This window comes from Semicossyphus pulcher, unplaced genomic scaffold, assembly GCF_022749685.1.
Source record: "Semicossyphus pulcher isolate SPU_LCO1_2020_fin unplaced genomic scaffold, fSemPul1.0.p SCAF_7, whole genome shotgun sequence".
NCBI classification, from domain to species: domain Eukaryota; kingdom Metazoa; phylum Chordata; class Actinopteri; order Labriformes; family Labridae; genus Semicossyphus; species Semicossyphus pulcher.
Genome location: NW_027211748.1, coordinates 16,154,081 through 16,168,855, shown reverse-complemented (window position 1 = coordinate 16,168,855; position 14,775 = coordinate 16,154,081). Strand labels below are relative to the sequence as shown.

The following is a 14,775-nucleotide window of genomic DNA, read 5'->3' as shown; positions in this document are numbered from 1 at the left end:
TTTTTGTTGAATTCTTTATTCCAATAATCTGCCCGATAGCATCTTTGTGTCACACATCATCTGCCTGCTAACTGCCCACATGTAGCATTAAACTGTGTTCTCAGGTTGAGTAAAAGTCCTTGCAGTAAACTCACCTGTATGTGCTTCAATTTACAAACTATTGGTAGACAACTTTTAGTCTTTGTAATCGCTTTTTCAGATGTTGCAGGTTTGTTTGCTTTACTGTTCGGCAGTGAAAAGAGGCAGACTTTACCGCACCAGTCTTATAAAGTGTTATTCACTCTGTCAACGTTCACCAGAGTTGGATTTCCTGAAGTTGGGATGGTATTCTGTGGTCCATTTTGGTAGTTATTCACCTCTAATTTTATGGACGTGAAGCATGCTTGCTAGTATATTAATATATGAAGTGCATAAAACAGGCTTAATAATCAATTCAACTAGCTAACAGAAAAATTGTGTCTGAGAAACTGTTTGGGGCTCCCTGTTGCCCTCTCTTGCAGAAGCTAAAGAGATGCATCTTAGTTAAACAGTTTGAAGGCTTCCCTAGTGTCACTGGCAACACAATATGTAGTGTGATTTTATTTTCAAAAAACATTGATCTTTTTGCCACTTTTTGTCGTCTTTGTAACAACTCATACATTTACTCATTTAAAATAATCTTAACTTAAAATTTTTAACAAGACTAGGTCAAAACCTAGTATGTGGCTGACCGCATCAGGTCAACGTGCGCTTTTGTGGGCAATGTGTTACAAGGACTGTCCTTATGAGGCCGATGACAAGGTGTTTAAAAGCAGGTGCGCGCTGCGGACGTAGGTGAGGACAGCGGACAAGCAGCGGAGGAGCAGCCCCGCCTACTCCCAGAACAAAGTATCCAGAGCCGTATAGACCGCCATTGCGATGTCGCAACTCTCTCTCTCTACAGCTGTGAAAGTACCGTCACTCAGTCAGTCAGTCAGTTACTCAGTCACGTACAGACCCGTGTGTAGGGCTGACCCCGGCGGTCAGCCAAAAAAAAAATACTGATGGAAAACATTTGGTTATGCTGCATGGAGGTAGTCCTTGGCTCTGCATCCTAATAGCAGAGGATTTTTACCCTTACATAGATGTTTATCTAAGTCGGCCAAAAGGATGCTGCTTCTCAAGGCCGACAACTTAATTGAATTCCAGGTTTGTCTTATGAATCAGTTTCCACATCAATGTTACTCTGGAGCAGCTCACGAGCAAGTTGGGTTCCTGTAAAGGTTAAGCTTAAGAATTTTCACTTTGTGTACTTAAAATGTTTCACACACAGCAGTTTACTTTTCACTGCAAATAGTTTGTCATAACGCAGAGCTTACTGTTGTTCAGAAATGCAGGCATTTAAATCAGAATACACACAAAGAGTATCAAGACAAAATAAAGGTAAGAATATTTTCTTCAACAGCACCCAGCCTCATTCATCCTCCAAAAGTTACTCATGGTTTAGTACATGGAAAATCTGATTACTCTCATAAGCCTAAATCAAACAATATTGCTTGTATTCATCACAAGAAGATGATGAAGAGGCTACATGCTCTGCCAGTGGGAGACATTTAATGAAATATCCTAAATATGCCTCACTAAAACATGCCCATGTCCTCCAACAGAGCTTTGCTGAACGTTATCACGAGGAGAACCAGTCTCTGCTGCACAGTTTAGCACTCTGAGATGCTCACTGTTAGAAATGATATAGAAAAGGAACTACCTCAAGCTTAAGTGAAGGTCAGGCTATCTGCTTCTTCCTCGCTGGCTGTAAAGATTCATTCACTGACACTAATGGGAAAATGCAGTCCCTGAAAGCAACACAACAGACATGGACCTGACTAGAAGGTGGGAGGAAGACTGTAGATGATCGCAATAACAGTAACAGAATATTAAAGTATTTTGTCAATATTTTTTATTAATAAAGAATTCATTGATTAAATAAAGTTAAACAAATCAGTTTTTTTTTGCAGCCAGCTGAAAATGGCCAATGTGCCAATTAGAATACGGTTTTGGGGTAATTGTATTCAAACTGCTCTTCCATCTCACAGATCTGCAGACCGGGCCGCAAGGGTATTTTCTTTATTACGATACTCAGATTTGGCATCACTCTCAGGGTCGACAAAGGCCATAATAACGTCGCAGGACCTTCCAGGGATAAGCCTAAACATCCACAGGCTGTGGAACTAAGCTTTGAGCAGGCAGATGTTCATCTCCATTTAGGATTTAGTCCTTCTGTAGACCAGGCAGGGGGTCAGAGTCAGGGCCTCAGCTGGGCTCGTGGGGGTTCTTGACGTCACCGGATTGGAAAACATCAAACTCCTTTGATCAATGGGTTACAGGTTTTTTTTGGTTTGCTTTAAAAAGTCCTTACAAAATCATTCATTGCTCATAGGCAGTGTTGGGTAACGTTACTTGTAAAAGTTAAAACGTTATTGCGTTACCTACTGAGAAAAGTAACGCTTTAGATTACTTTTACAAAAAATTAAAACCCCTTTGCGACTCGTTACACATGTAAATTCTTTTCTCATGACGGTCTCAATATAACCTTTACAGCTCTTTATTATGCCAGCAATCTGACAGTGAACTGGGCAGAGGCATATAGTATTAGGCACAGCTAACGCAGGCTCTTAGTCCCACCAATGTAGCGGAGCTGTGTTTACCTGCAGATGCTTCTTCGCATTTGAAGTAGAGCTCTTCACCGCTGACAGGCACTTCTCCTCCAGGCACAACTTACATTTCACTGTGATGTTCTTCTTGTCCCTTTCACCCACAAATAAAAAAATAATGGGAATATTTCCACAAAGTAAATGCTGTCCTCTCTGCCATTAGCTAGCAAGTTAGCTAGCAGCGCATGTGCACTGACACAGCTGTGTTTACCTTCTGCTGGTGCGCAGCCTTTTTGGCGACCAAAGGAAAAGCGAAAAACAGCATTTTTAACAGATTACTTTAATTCAAAGCGCTTCACATAAGACATAATAGCATAAAATGTCCCTTGTGTAATATAGGGGGGTCAATTGTCAGAACAGCAATACATTATTCATGGGTCTGTTTTAATTTAAGGTTCTGAACTACCGTAGTTCCTCCCGAACGCTTGGAAGGGGAAGCAGTTTTTAATTGGTTGCACGCATCAAACTCACTTCTTCTCACCTGTCTGTAAAGAAAAGAAATACGATCCCATAAAAAGGACAATTTTAAAGGACACCCATAAACAGGATTTTAAATAAAGAATAACAAAGCTAAATAAAAGATGGAAATAAGCGTCATTTGATCCCTGAAGAGGTGAGGCAGGGGAGGAGAGAGAGTGAGTGGAAGAGGAGGTGTGAGACTGATTCATGGGCAGCTTGTAAACATGCTCGTTCTGAGACTGTCATGTTTTCTCTTTGGTTGCTCTATTTCAGGGCGCATCACTACAAGTCTGGCCGACGTGTGTCCCAGACTTGACCAAAAAGGGACCATCAGTATCGTAACATTGGATCTGTTTGGGTGGAGGCCCTCGTTCTTGAAAAGATGTTGCCATTCCTTGAAAGATTGGAGCTATTTATGTAGCTGGTCCCTGCTGTGGAGCCATGTGTTGAGTCCTTAGAGAGCTGTGAACCTGTTGATCCCTCTGTTGTCTGTTGGCACTGGTCCAGCAATGAAGGACTTGGCCTACAGTTTGTTCAAACAATCAAACAGTACAGGGAAATCCTGTTTTAGCCCTTTCACAAACGTAATTGGTCAACACTTAAGGGTTTAGACCTGTTTTTTAGTCTTAGTGTTGGGGGTTAACGTGGTCTGTGTTATGTCTGCCTTTGGCCGTCTGCCAGGTGTCTGGGGTCGAAGTTGGTTGAGGTGAATCCATTTATTTACCCCTGAGAAGGAGTACGGTCCGTTCACTTATCTTTACGTTAAGCACCCAGCTTATCCCAGCAGGTATAAAGCCCCCACAGCACAGACTTCACTGGTTTCCATATAGCACGTTCTGTAGAAATTATGATGTCAGACGTTAGCAAAGGCTGGTAGAGTTTAGAGGACTCAACTTCCTTGTCACCAACTTTGATGAGCAGAGATGGGTAGTGAAGTCCAGATCAAAATCATATAAGTCCACTTAGTTACTGTCTTTCGTGTGTTAATGTTCTAGGTAGAAGAAGGCCTTTCAAAGTAGGCGATCGCAGACTAGACTTGTCATATATTATCCTAAAATGATTACATATAGGGTAATATTCGTTCGGACAAAGGGGGCCTTTCTGTGTGGAGTTTGCATGTTGTCCCCGTGCATGCCTGGGTTCCCTCCTAGCACTTCGGCCTCCTCCCACAGTCCAATCACAAATGCTCCTTAGGTTAATTGGCACCTCTAGATTGCCCATAGGTGTGAATGTGAGCATCAAAGTCTGTCTGTATGTGTCAGTCCTGTGACTGATTGGCCATTAGTCCAGGCTGAACCATGCCTCTCGCCCAATGACAGCTGGGTTTGGCCCCACAACCCTCAACAGGATAAATGGTATAGATAATGAATGGATGGATCATTGAATTAATAATAAACCTCCTTGAAAGTTTTATTTCCTTATGAGAAATAAAGGAAAAAGTAGGAAAACTAAAAAGCTAAGCAGGAGCCAGCAGGTAGGGTGTCTTCACTGAAGCAAAGCAGGGAGCTACATCTTAAGCCTGACCACTTGGGCAGTAGCGATGATGTTAGCTCCATCACATGATATCTTGACTTCTTAGAAATGTCGCACTAATTAGTTGCAGTGTATGAAGTGAAGCTCTTTACAAAAAGAAAGTAACCTGCTTTGTCTCTACCTGCACATTCATCCTGCAGACTGACTTCCTTTTCGCACAGTGACCTTCATTTACTTTGATGGGTTTGTGGGTTTTGTGAATACAGCCAATTACAGCGGAAAAACTATGAAATATAATTCCCTGCAGTCCTTCATATGGATTAATTTCTTGTTCAAACTCGAAAACCTGTGACCTCTTTGGGATCTGTTAATGAGCCTCTCAGATTTATGTCCGTGAAAACCTCAGAATTGACTCTTTGTCTTCAGTGTTACAAAAAAAAAGTTCAACAGACGAAGAAGAAGAAGGCCGACTCATTGACACTTTATCAGTCGTTTGAATAAAGTTCAACTAAATAATTGCCATTTAATAAACTGCAGTATTTCCAAATCATAAAATGACTAAAAGATGCCCTTGATAGTTATAATGTGAATTATATTTTCTACAGACGAGCATTCTAACTAATGAATGACTTTTAAATGAAGATAACTAGCTCCATTAAAGGTTCTGGTTGCTGCCTAGGACTGCCTTTCAAAGCAAACATGCCTGTAAAACTCCCTTTTCAGATATAACCTTGATTATAATGAAATGGTGTTTTTTTTGTAATCACAAAATGTAACCTTTAGCTGTTGTGTGTCTTTGAGAGAAACATGTGTTCATGTTCTGCTGTGAAAGGGATGTTATTTCTTCACCTTGTTTCTTCATCTTTCGTGTGAACGTTTCGTGGGCAGAGTTTCCGGCAGGGCACCAGTCTCTGAATTGAAAGTTGTACCGCATTCACAATTAGTACACAATTCACAATCACAGTTCAATGTTACTCTAAGGTTTAATGGAAGAGTAAATGACCACCCTGACTAGGGGTGGGAATCGCAGGGTAACTCAGGATACGATACGCTATATGTAGCCCACGATAACGAGAACAGAATTTGACACAAACTGAGATGAAACAGTGTTGCCGTGAGTTTTTTAACTTAAAATATCGGTATATGGCACTATATATATCGATTATTGTATTGCACAAGTCAGGGCGACGATATATTGACATATTGACATATTGATATTTTGTCCCACCCCTTATCCTGACTGTTTTATATCAGTCAAAAAAAATACATCAAAAAAATAGAAGCATACACTGAAGCATAAACATACTAAAAGAAACATTACATTAGATTCTTATTGGTAGTGGTTATTTATTTGTCAAAGTAAGAAAAAAGGATTACAAGACGAGGTCAAAACCTAGCATGTGGCTGACTGCATCAGGTCAATGTGTTACAAGGACTATCCTTATGAGGCCGATGACAACATGTTTGAGTAGGTGGTGCGTGCTGCAGACGTAGGTGACGACAGCGGACGAGCAGCGGACGAGCAGCGGAGGAGCAGCCCCGCTTCCTCCCCGAACAAAGTATCCAGAGCCGTATAGACAGAGAGTCGCGTCATTGGAGGTCCAATATGCTCCATGATCCACCATTGCGAAGTCGCAACTCTCTCTCTCTATCGCTCTAAAAGTACCGTCACTCAGTCACTCAGTTAGTCAGTCACATACAGACCCATGTGTTGGGCTGACCCCGGCGGTCAGCCAAAAATATTTACATTCGGCAAAAGGCCACTGATGCGCTGTTCCAGTTTGGTCGTACTCGGGTAACAAGAAGTTGAATGTGTAGTCAAGATGTACGCTTCAGCTGATTGATTCCAGTTCAAAGCAAATAAACATTTTCACAATGCCTCTCATTGATCTGGTGAAACCTGTGTCCCCTTCCTGGTGCATCACAGTGACACACCTGCTACCCTTGAGTGAATCCTGCCAGTGACTGGTCAGGTGCTCAGCACCCTTCCACGGCCACAAAGAAAACAAAATACAAAAATTAACAAATAATAATCGACAAGTGAATATAACTACATTATTAAAATTGTAAAATTGATTGTGCAGCATGTGGGGTATATTATTTTGTGTGACTATGCTATTAACAATCTGAAATAAAGACTTGATGGAATTCATTCTAAAACTCATGACGATGAAAATGTGCCTTTGTTAATAGTTCATTGTGAACTTTGAATTTAATGCATTTTTTTTGCACATTAAACACATTTAAATTGCTAAATGGGATTTTCTTAATCTTAGTATTTGTTATATTTAACGCTTACAAAGTGCAACAACGAATCTACATCACAGATGAATGTACAGTCATTTGTACCACTTTAGAGCTCCACACGTTCATGCACATACATCACTTTAATGTCTTCTGTCTTTTTCTTCTCCAGTGGCCAATGAAGATGCGGAAAGCTCCAACAGACCACAAGCCAGTTTTGCACGTAAGTGAAACGTTCTCTCTCTATTAGTCATGCTTCATTATTTATCAATTCATTATACTTCAAATCATTTCACCTTTCAGATCCCGGTATTTCAGGGTCATTTCATCCTGAGATAATGAGATATTAGCTTCTGTGACTTCTCACCACCTGGGTAAAATGGAGGGGAACGTATCTTAGTGTCATTTGAAACGCTAAAGATTGCATTTGAAAGCATTTCTAGAAATACTTATGCTGCCACCAACCCTAATCCACCCGTATATATGATGTTTGTCAACAGATAATTAAACTACCAGTTATTTTCTTTTCAGTATATTACAGATGTTCTGAAATCTGTGTAAGCTGAGAAAATGGCCTATGAGATCAAAAGCTATCATACCTGCAGCAGCCAACTACTGTATGTTCTAATAAGGTGGTTTCTTTTTTTGAATAAACTGGCATTGACAACATCCGCCCACATGGGGGCAGCATTACAAAGGCGCTCAATCCTCCCACTCACTCTTACAGAGAGATATATTGTCATGCACGTTAAGTGGAGATTTAACAATTGTGTTTTTTGTTGAATCATGTACAACTCTTGCTACATAAATAAAAAGTTTGATCTACATAAAATGATGCAGAATTACTTTTGTGTTTGTTGTTTTATCTTTCTGCAGGCTCAAAGTCCCAGAGTGCTTTGTGGAACGCCATCACGGCGGGGATGGGGATCAAAGGCAAAGAGCAGAAGGCCCCCCTGAATGACCCGCGAAGTCCTGAGGAGATTCTGGCCGACGACCTTCCTGCAGCAGATGAACCAGATGCCACAGAGAAAACGGCCATCAGGTTTGCTGTTTACAGTTTCACTTTTCTGTTTGTCAATTATAATGACGTGAACCCTGTGTGTGCGCTGCAGGGGGACATCGACAGCCATGTCCAGCTCATTATCTTGCACGGGCTTCATTTGCATACAGTTGACACACCTTTTAGCATGTAGGAGGAAACAAGGCATCATCCTGCAGTTTCTATTTTTGAACTCTGATTAATGTAAAAGTGATAATTAAGTTGGCAACATTTGAAGTACACCCTCTTGCTTTCTATGGAAAGGATAATCTACTGTGTGACATTAAACATTCTTGATACACGCGCGCGCACACACACATACGGTGCTAATTGCTATGTATGGCTGCTGACCTCGAGGGACGTGGGCATGATTGATTCCACCTTGAGAACAAGGACTTCAAACCACCATTAACATAATTTGTTGTCACTTTTAGAATATTGAACGTCTTTTAACGCCTGATTCCAATTAACCTTGATGGCTCTGGAGACCGTTACAAATGCCGCAGGTGGCGATGAGTGAGCATTTGTCACAGGATGCTGAAAATGCACCTCGTGCGCTATAACAAGCTTTTGATTGTATGCTAAATAGACAGGGAGGTATGGCAAGCCGATAGGTGTAGCAAGCGTCCACAGAGATCCACAACTTATGGGGTGTTTGCTCTTAAGACTGGAATCTTATCTTCTTTCTCTACTTTCTTAAAGTCTCACTGCAGTAACACATGCTTCTTCTTCTGTGGTGCTTCTCTGTGCTATCTCAGATTACCGTGCTGCTGTTCTCTGCCATAGTCTCCCCCTCCAGAACACAGGTCCTTTTTTTCCAGAGTAGGGTGGCGACAAGGAGAAAGCGATTTTCCACTTGACTGGACACAGCCTGTTCCTTCGTTTAAAAGCCACAGCCTGGATTTTTAAAGGAAAACATGGTCAGCGCGGGGCAGCTAAAAGCACTCATATCTTCCATTGGGGAAACAGTTCATTTGTCTGGAGAGACGGCGACTTATTTCAGCGTCATATATCAGGGAGTTTAATCAGATTGGTGGACGAATGCCAAGAAAAAGCCAAATGCTGCTAAATCTCTGGCTGAGGCTGCACAATTTGCATAACTGTCTACTGGCCTGTGAGGGGATGATTCATTTTAGTAGCACGAACAGTATAAATAAAATTAAAATATGCATAAAAAAAAGAAAAGAAAAAAAGCTCCCTGCCAATTTGTTGTTTATTTAATACATTTTTGTTATTTTACATCATAAATGTGGTGATTTTACAACAATCTGGCCTTTAAAGATCAGCTTATTTCATCTTTTTTTCATTGCATCCAGTCCATATGATTCACACTCCTAATCTTCGTCTTCATGTCGTTGTCTGGGAAGTCCCACCAAGGTCAGGGGAAGTCTTCAGTCCGGCCACCAGTGGTTAATAGAGGGCAAATCCACAGGGACTTGCGGGGATCTACGACTGAATGACAAATGGTTAGATTATGGTACAAGGTGATTAAATGGCTGCGGAACTAGCAGTAATCCATAAAATGATGTAACCAGCGTGTCACCTCCGAGGCCAGAGCTGGCTGTTATTCTCCAGGCGATGATAATTAGATTTTATTGGAGAATGGAGAGGGGTCACGTGATCGGTTGCGGGCAGGATCGGAGCGAGTGAGTTAAAGGACGGCAGTCATAAAGCGGGGTTGAATGAAGGTAAAAGTCTGCGGAGGTCTCTCTGAATGTGGTGAGATGTACAATGTTTTGATTGTGTTTTCAAAGCGTTTCCACTATTTTGATTAAACTCCACAGACCATTTCACTTCAAGCATCCTAACGGCTAATTGAATGTGTTCGGCTGGTTGCAGTTTTCCAGTCCTGCCTCAGATAACAATGCTCTTTGATTATCTTTGTATCTATTTGTACTCATTTAATCTATTTCCAGATGAGCTCAATGTGCTGCCCGACACTTTAGACACTGCTGAAATACAGCTGCTGCTGCAACACAGTCGAGTGCGTGCTTAGAGGGACACAAAACAATATGCAGCCATTAGTGTATAAACACACGCTGACTCATCTGTGCGGCTGGTGTCATGCTGCTGTTCCTGCTCATTAGAGGTGCCTTCTGCATTTTAAAGCACTTGCTGGCTATTGAATGGGCTGTATTGGGGTTTCACACTAAAGGTCAAACTGGCAATTTTTTTTGAATGGGATATGTATAGCAGAGTGTTCCGCCTTTAGAAGAAGAAGAAGATATACTTTATTAATGCCTGAGGGGAAATTCAATTAATTTGTTAGTACACACATGCACTAATGGAGAGAATGAGGGGGATGCACATGGACATGCAGCCCATGCAGTTGAGGGATTCAGTGTGTTGCTCAAGGACACCTTGACAGGCACCTCTGCAGCTACCAGCCCCATTTCCACACTTGGCCCGTACTGGGACTTGAACCGGTTCCCAAGCCAAGTCCCTACAGACTGAGCGACTGTCTACCCCACTTTATTTACCCTAAAGTCCACAATCTCTCACTATTTGCCACTTATGTTTAATTGTATGCCATGTGCCTATTCAGTTGCTGTTGTAAATGCACCTGTTACTTTGTTGCACATACAAGTCCTACTTTTACTTCTACCCATCAGCTCATTATACAAATTGCAATGTGCAAGTGATAGAAATACAAAGAATGACGAACTTCATTTTCACATGTTCAATTAGCTTTTTAAATCATCTCCGTTCTTACCAGACAAACATTTGAGCTCTTCTCATTTAGATATCAGCGTGTGACTTTAATGCACTCAACATAATTTCCATTAGCACTTGCTTCTCGTCCGATTCCACTAACTTTATTGATTGATTGATTTTCATTTGTCCGTTATAAATTGCATCTCTGCAGAGACAGCCGAACCTTTTAAAAGGGTGAAACACAAAAAAAAAGCACAAAAAGCAATCAAGCTTTTTCCACTCTGGTCCCAAGAGACGAGGACGTGAAAGGTTTTGGGCGAAGGATAAGTTTTAACTCAATGGTTTAAATTACCTTTTTATCAGAAACTAATTACCATTGTTTTTTACACTAGGGAAAGTTCTCGTGTGATTTGAGCCCAGGAAACAGATACTTTTATTACCTTTGATTACAAGATTACTAAATGGTGACTAATGGAAAAGAAACCTTTTGAGAACAAATTAAATTCACAACACATTCACAGAGAAAAAATATTTTTCCCATTAATTTGTTCTTTTGTAGTCTCACAGTTGTACACTGTAGCATCAAAACTATCACGCAAATTAGCTGTGGCTCAATTCAGGGGTTGTTTCCTTCGAAGGACGCGGGCTACGAAGGATGAGTCATTCATAGGCCCACATAGGCCCACATCGGTCTACAGAGCCAGCCCTTCTGCCTAGCAACAGGTAGCTAGCTGGCTAACTAGCTATCATTACTAACGTCACATAAGTTAATTTTTTAGCTTTTGTATCGCTAGCTGTTCGTGGAAACCAAAAACTTTTCCTTGGCCGCGTAAGAGTCCACCATCTTGTTTGAATTGGTGCGCAATGGATCTTAGGATACGCTGGGCAATGAAGGATGCACACGATGGATCCTCCTCCACATCTGAAGGAGCCTTCAAAATGTTACGCCTTGAAATCAGCCTTGAAATACGTCAAATACAAATGATGCAGCTCCTAAATTGAGACACAGCTACAGACTCACAGAAATCATCACCATCAGTCTAACGGTCTTCACACTCTGTGATGTATCTGCCGGTTAATTGGATGCTGTGTGACGCTGTGAACTTTGCAGTTGATTAAGGCGGCTGTCTCCTCCGTGGCAGCCCACAGTTTTAGAGGCTGACCCCTCCTTTGGCCGGAGCCGCAGGTTCACAGACCCCCGCTGACATCCCCTGTGCTGCAGCAGGCTCCATCACCGGCTTCGCCAGCCGGTTAATGAGGCTCCGCTGGCCTGTGTGGCTGGAAGCACACAGGCGACGGGAGAGCTATTCATCAAAATGATCCAGGCGCGACTTCACAGTTATGATGTTAAAGAGCTGCATCACTGCGGCCACATGACACCACATATTTCTGTTAGGATGTGCTATGTAATGTTTGAGAATGGACAGGAAACTAAAATAATGATATAGTTATCCAAAGTTTAGTCTGAAAATGCTTCCAAAGTTTGCTTAAATCAATATTTTTATTCCCTCGTTTGAAACCTACAATCTTTCACTAAAATACGTTTTGTTGGATATTGATTAAAGTGTAGATGAAAAGTGTCTCAATGGGGAGTTCGGTTAAATCAAATGTGAGATCCTTATTTCTCATAATTAAAAAGTGTTGATGGATTAGGACAAAATACTGCAATATATTGTGCGTTCTTCTGGAGAAGGTTTGGAGTGTATGTTTCTATTGACGTCTGCTGTCTTCAGATGAATCCATTTCCTTTGATTAAATACACAAAAAGGCTGAAAGTACATTAAAGACATTTCTTTGAATCTGACCGCATCCTTACCTCATAACCTCCGACCTCGCTCAATAACAGTGCATTCACTTTGCCCGCATAACAGCCTTTAAATGCACTGTGTGAATCGCAAACCGCTCACCCATGACTTGAAAGGCCCCCTCTTTGTAGGCTTTGCACTCATCTTATTGTCGGTTAATATAGTTAAAGGATCAGAGCACTCACAGGCTGGGAGGCAGGACAGTATTTTGTCTGCGCAGCATAAATCGCTGTGATGTTTGTCACTCTGAGCTGTGAGTTACAAGTGAATTGGGCGTTTCCTGAGCCTTGACCCTGAAGTGAACTCTTGGCCAGAAAATCACCATCTACAATGGACTATTTTATGGTGGCCATAATTTGCTGGCGACAGAGACATAACTTAGAATGATGTTCAAACACGTAGACACAAACACTGGCTTTGGACTGGGTTTTGGAGACCTTACATTCAAACTGGATTTTGAGTGTGGCCACATGGCGTTGGACTTTTTCTCAAAATGTAAACTTTAGTTGAAAGATAGTATTGTTATTCATGGTTTGGGAAAACTCGGATGATTTCAAAAATACTTGACTGTAGAACTTGTTTATCAGTTTTCATATTCAACACAATTCAGCTTCATAGATCTCTATGAGGGCAATTTTGTGCAGGTAGCCACCCAGATAAATGCAAATATACAGTTGTTAGGAAGAAAGAAACATACCCTTAAAACATTCAAAGGATACGCTTACAACACTATTTTAGGAATTAGTAACTATAAATACATTGATAAATACCTAAAAAGATACACAATCTAAAATAACTCCTTCTTTCCATTAAGAGATCTAGTACTGCCGTTCCCAAAGAAATGGAACACCCAACGCCTGAGCTATTTACACCTTTAAGCTGCTTTTAGCTCTCTGTTCAGGTCATCCAGTCTGCATTTAGACTGTATGGTTGCAGCCTCTGTTAATCTTTCCCGTAAGTGTAGGTAGCATTTCCAGCTAGCTTAGACGGCCGACTATAATCTACCTGGTCACTGTGAATGGTGGTAGTAGACTTAACAAGGGGGCTTCTGAGGACACTTGGGTATTAAACCAGTGCTAAAATGCAAGTGCAAAGTTACACTCAGCAGGTGGCCAGAAACATGACTCCATTAAAAATCCAATGTTGCTCTCTGCCTGCTAAAGCAGTAGTATGTGTGTAGATAGGGGTTTGCTAACATGGTAGGCAAACACTTGGTAGGCTGTTGGTATGTCAGGCTTCTGGTCCAGTGAGGTTGCTGCCAGGTTGAGTCTACAGCTGAAGGCACAGCAGTGCTTTGAGCTACATGCTAACATCAGTATGCTAGCATTGGTCGCAAGTTGAATTGCTGTAGTTGCAACACATACATAATTTATGTCAGTTGTCTATATTCGAGTTACCGTAACATTTATTGTAGCAGACGCAATTTAAATACATGCATTCAATTCTTCATCTAAAAAGTGGGCGGTGTCCTATATTCTGGTGCGACCATATATAAAATGCAAAGAGAGGTATTTCTATTGTGTTATGGTATTTTGTGTTATAGCCGCCACCCTCACAACAATCAACATTACCGTAGGTTGAGCTCAACTAACACACGCTAGCTAACAGGATTGCAAACTCGACATGGCGACAACAGATGGTAGGCAGTAATTTGTGTGTTTTGAATGTGTTTCAATTGAAAATAAATTCAAATAGTCACTAAAGTTTTTATTAATAAATAGCTATAGAAAACCTTTTTCCCTCTGGGATACCCCCCAAAAACTGACTGCGTCTTATAATCTACTTTTGTGGTAAATTTCACGTGATTTCATTCTGAACCACAATTATCAACCTCATGGTTGCACTGGAGGAAAGGTCAGATGATCACCAAAGTCGGTACAATTTATCTTCTGGGAATCATGAATGTCTGTATCACATGTAGTGACAATCCAGCCATTAGTTGTTGAGATATTCCAATGTGGAGGAAAGTGGAAGACTGACTAACAACTGGTGCGGCTGAAAATCACTTAATGCCAAAGATGAATAAATACTTTTGTTTTATGTCACATATTTCAGTCCAACACAAGGGCTGGAAAACAGTAGTTGTGTTACAGTAAAGAAATCTCACTTCATGCAATTAATTTTGGACCCTTGTAACTCCATAATGTACATGAGGAGGCCTTTCCTCATGTCAACCACCGCCCTGCTTTTCAAATTCTGGAGCCTGATTTTTTCCCCTCCTCAGCTCAGCTTTGGTATGCATCACCTCTGACCTACTGGAATCTCTCTTGAGGATCAAGTAATGGGAAGTTTTCTTCTCTGGAGTATTTTTTCCACCTCCATCACTGTGCAAATAAATATAGCTACACGGCTGGGTGCCCTCAATTTCTCCCACCCATCCTTCCATCTCCATTACATCCAATACAAAAAGAGCAATGAAGTATAGATGGGA

General features: G+C 41.3%; 1 protein-coding gene across 1 annotated transcript in view; it reads left to right on the top strand.

Annotated features, from left to right (window-relative positions):
• Positions 1-14,775, top strand: part of pde1cb (phosphodiesterase 1C, calmodulin-dependent b) — a 111,630-nt gene that overhangs the window by 19,296 nt on the left and 77,559 nt on the right. Inside the window, exons 2-3 of the mRNA XM_069684430.1 lie at positions 7,018-7,068; positions 7,722-7,887. Of these exons, the coding sequence (XP_069540531.1) occupies positions 7,018-7,068; positions 7,722-7,887 (217 nt within the window). The remainder of the gene's footprint in view (positions 1-7,017; positions 7,069-7,721; positions 7,888-14,775) is intronic.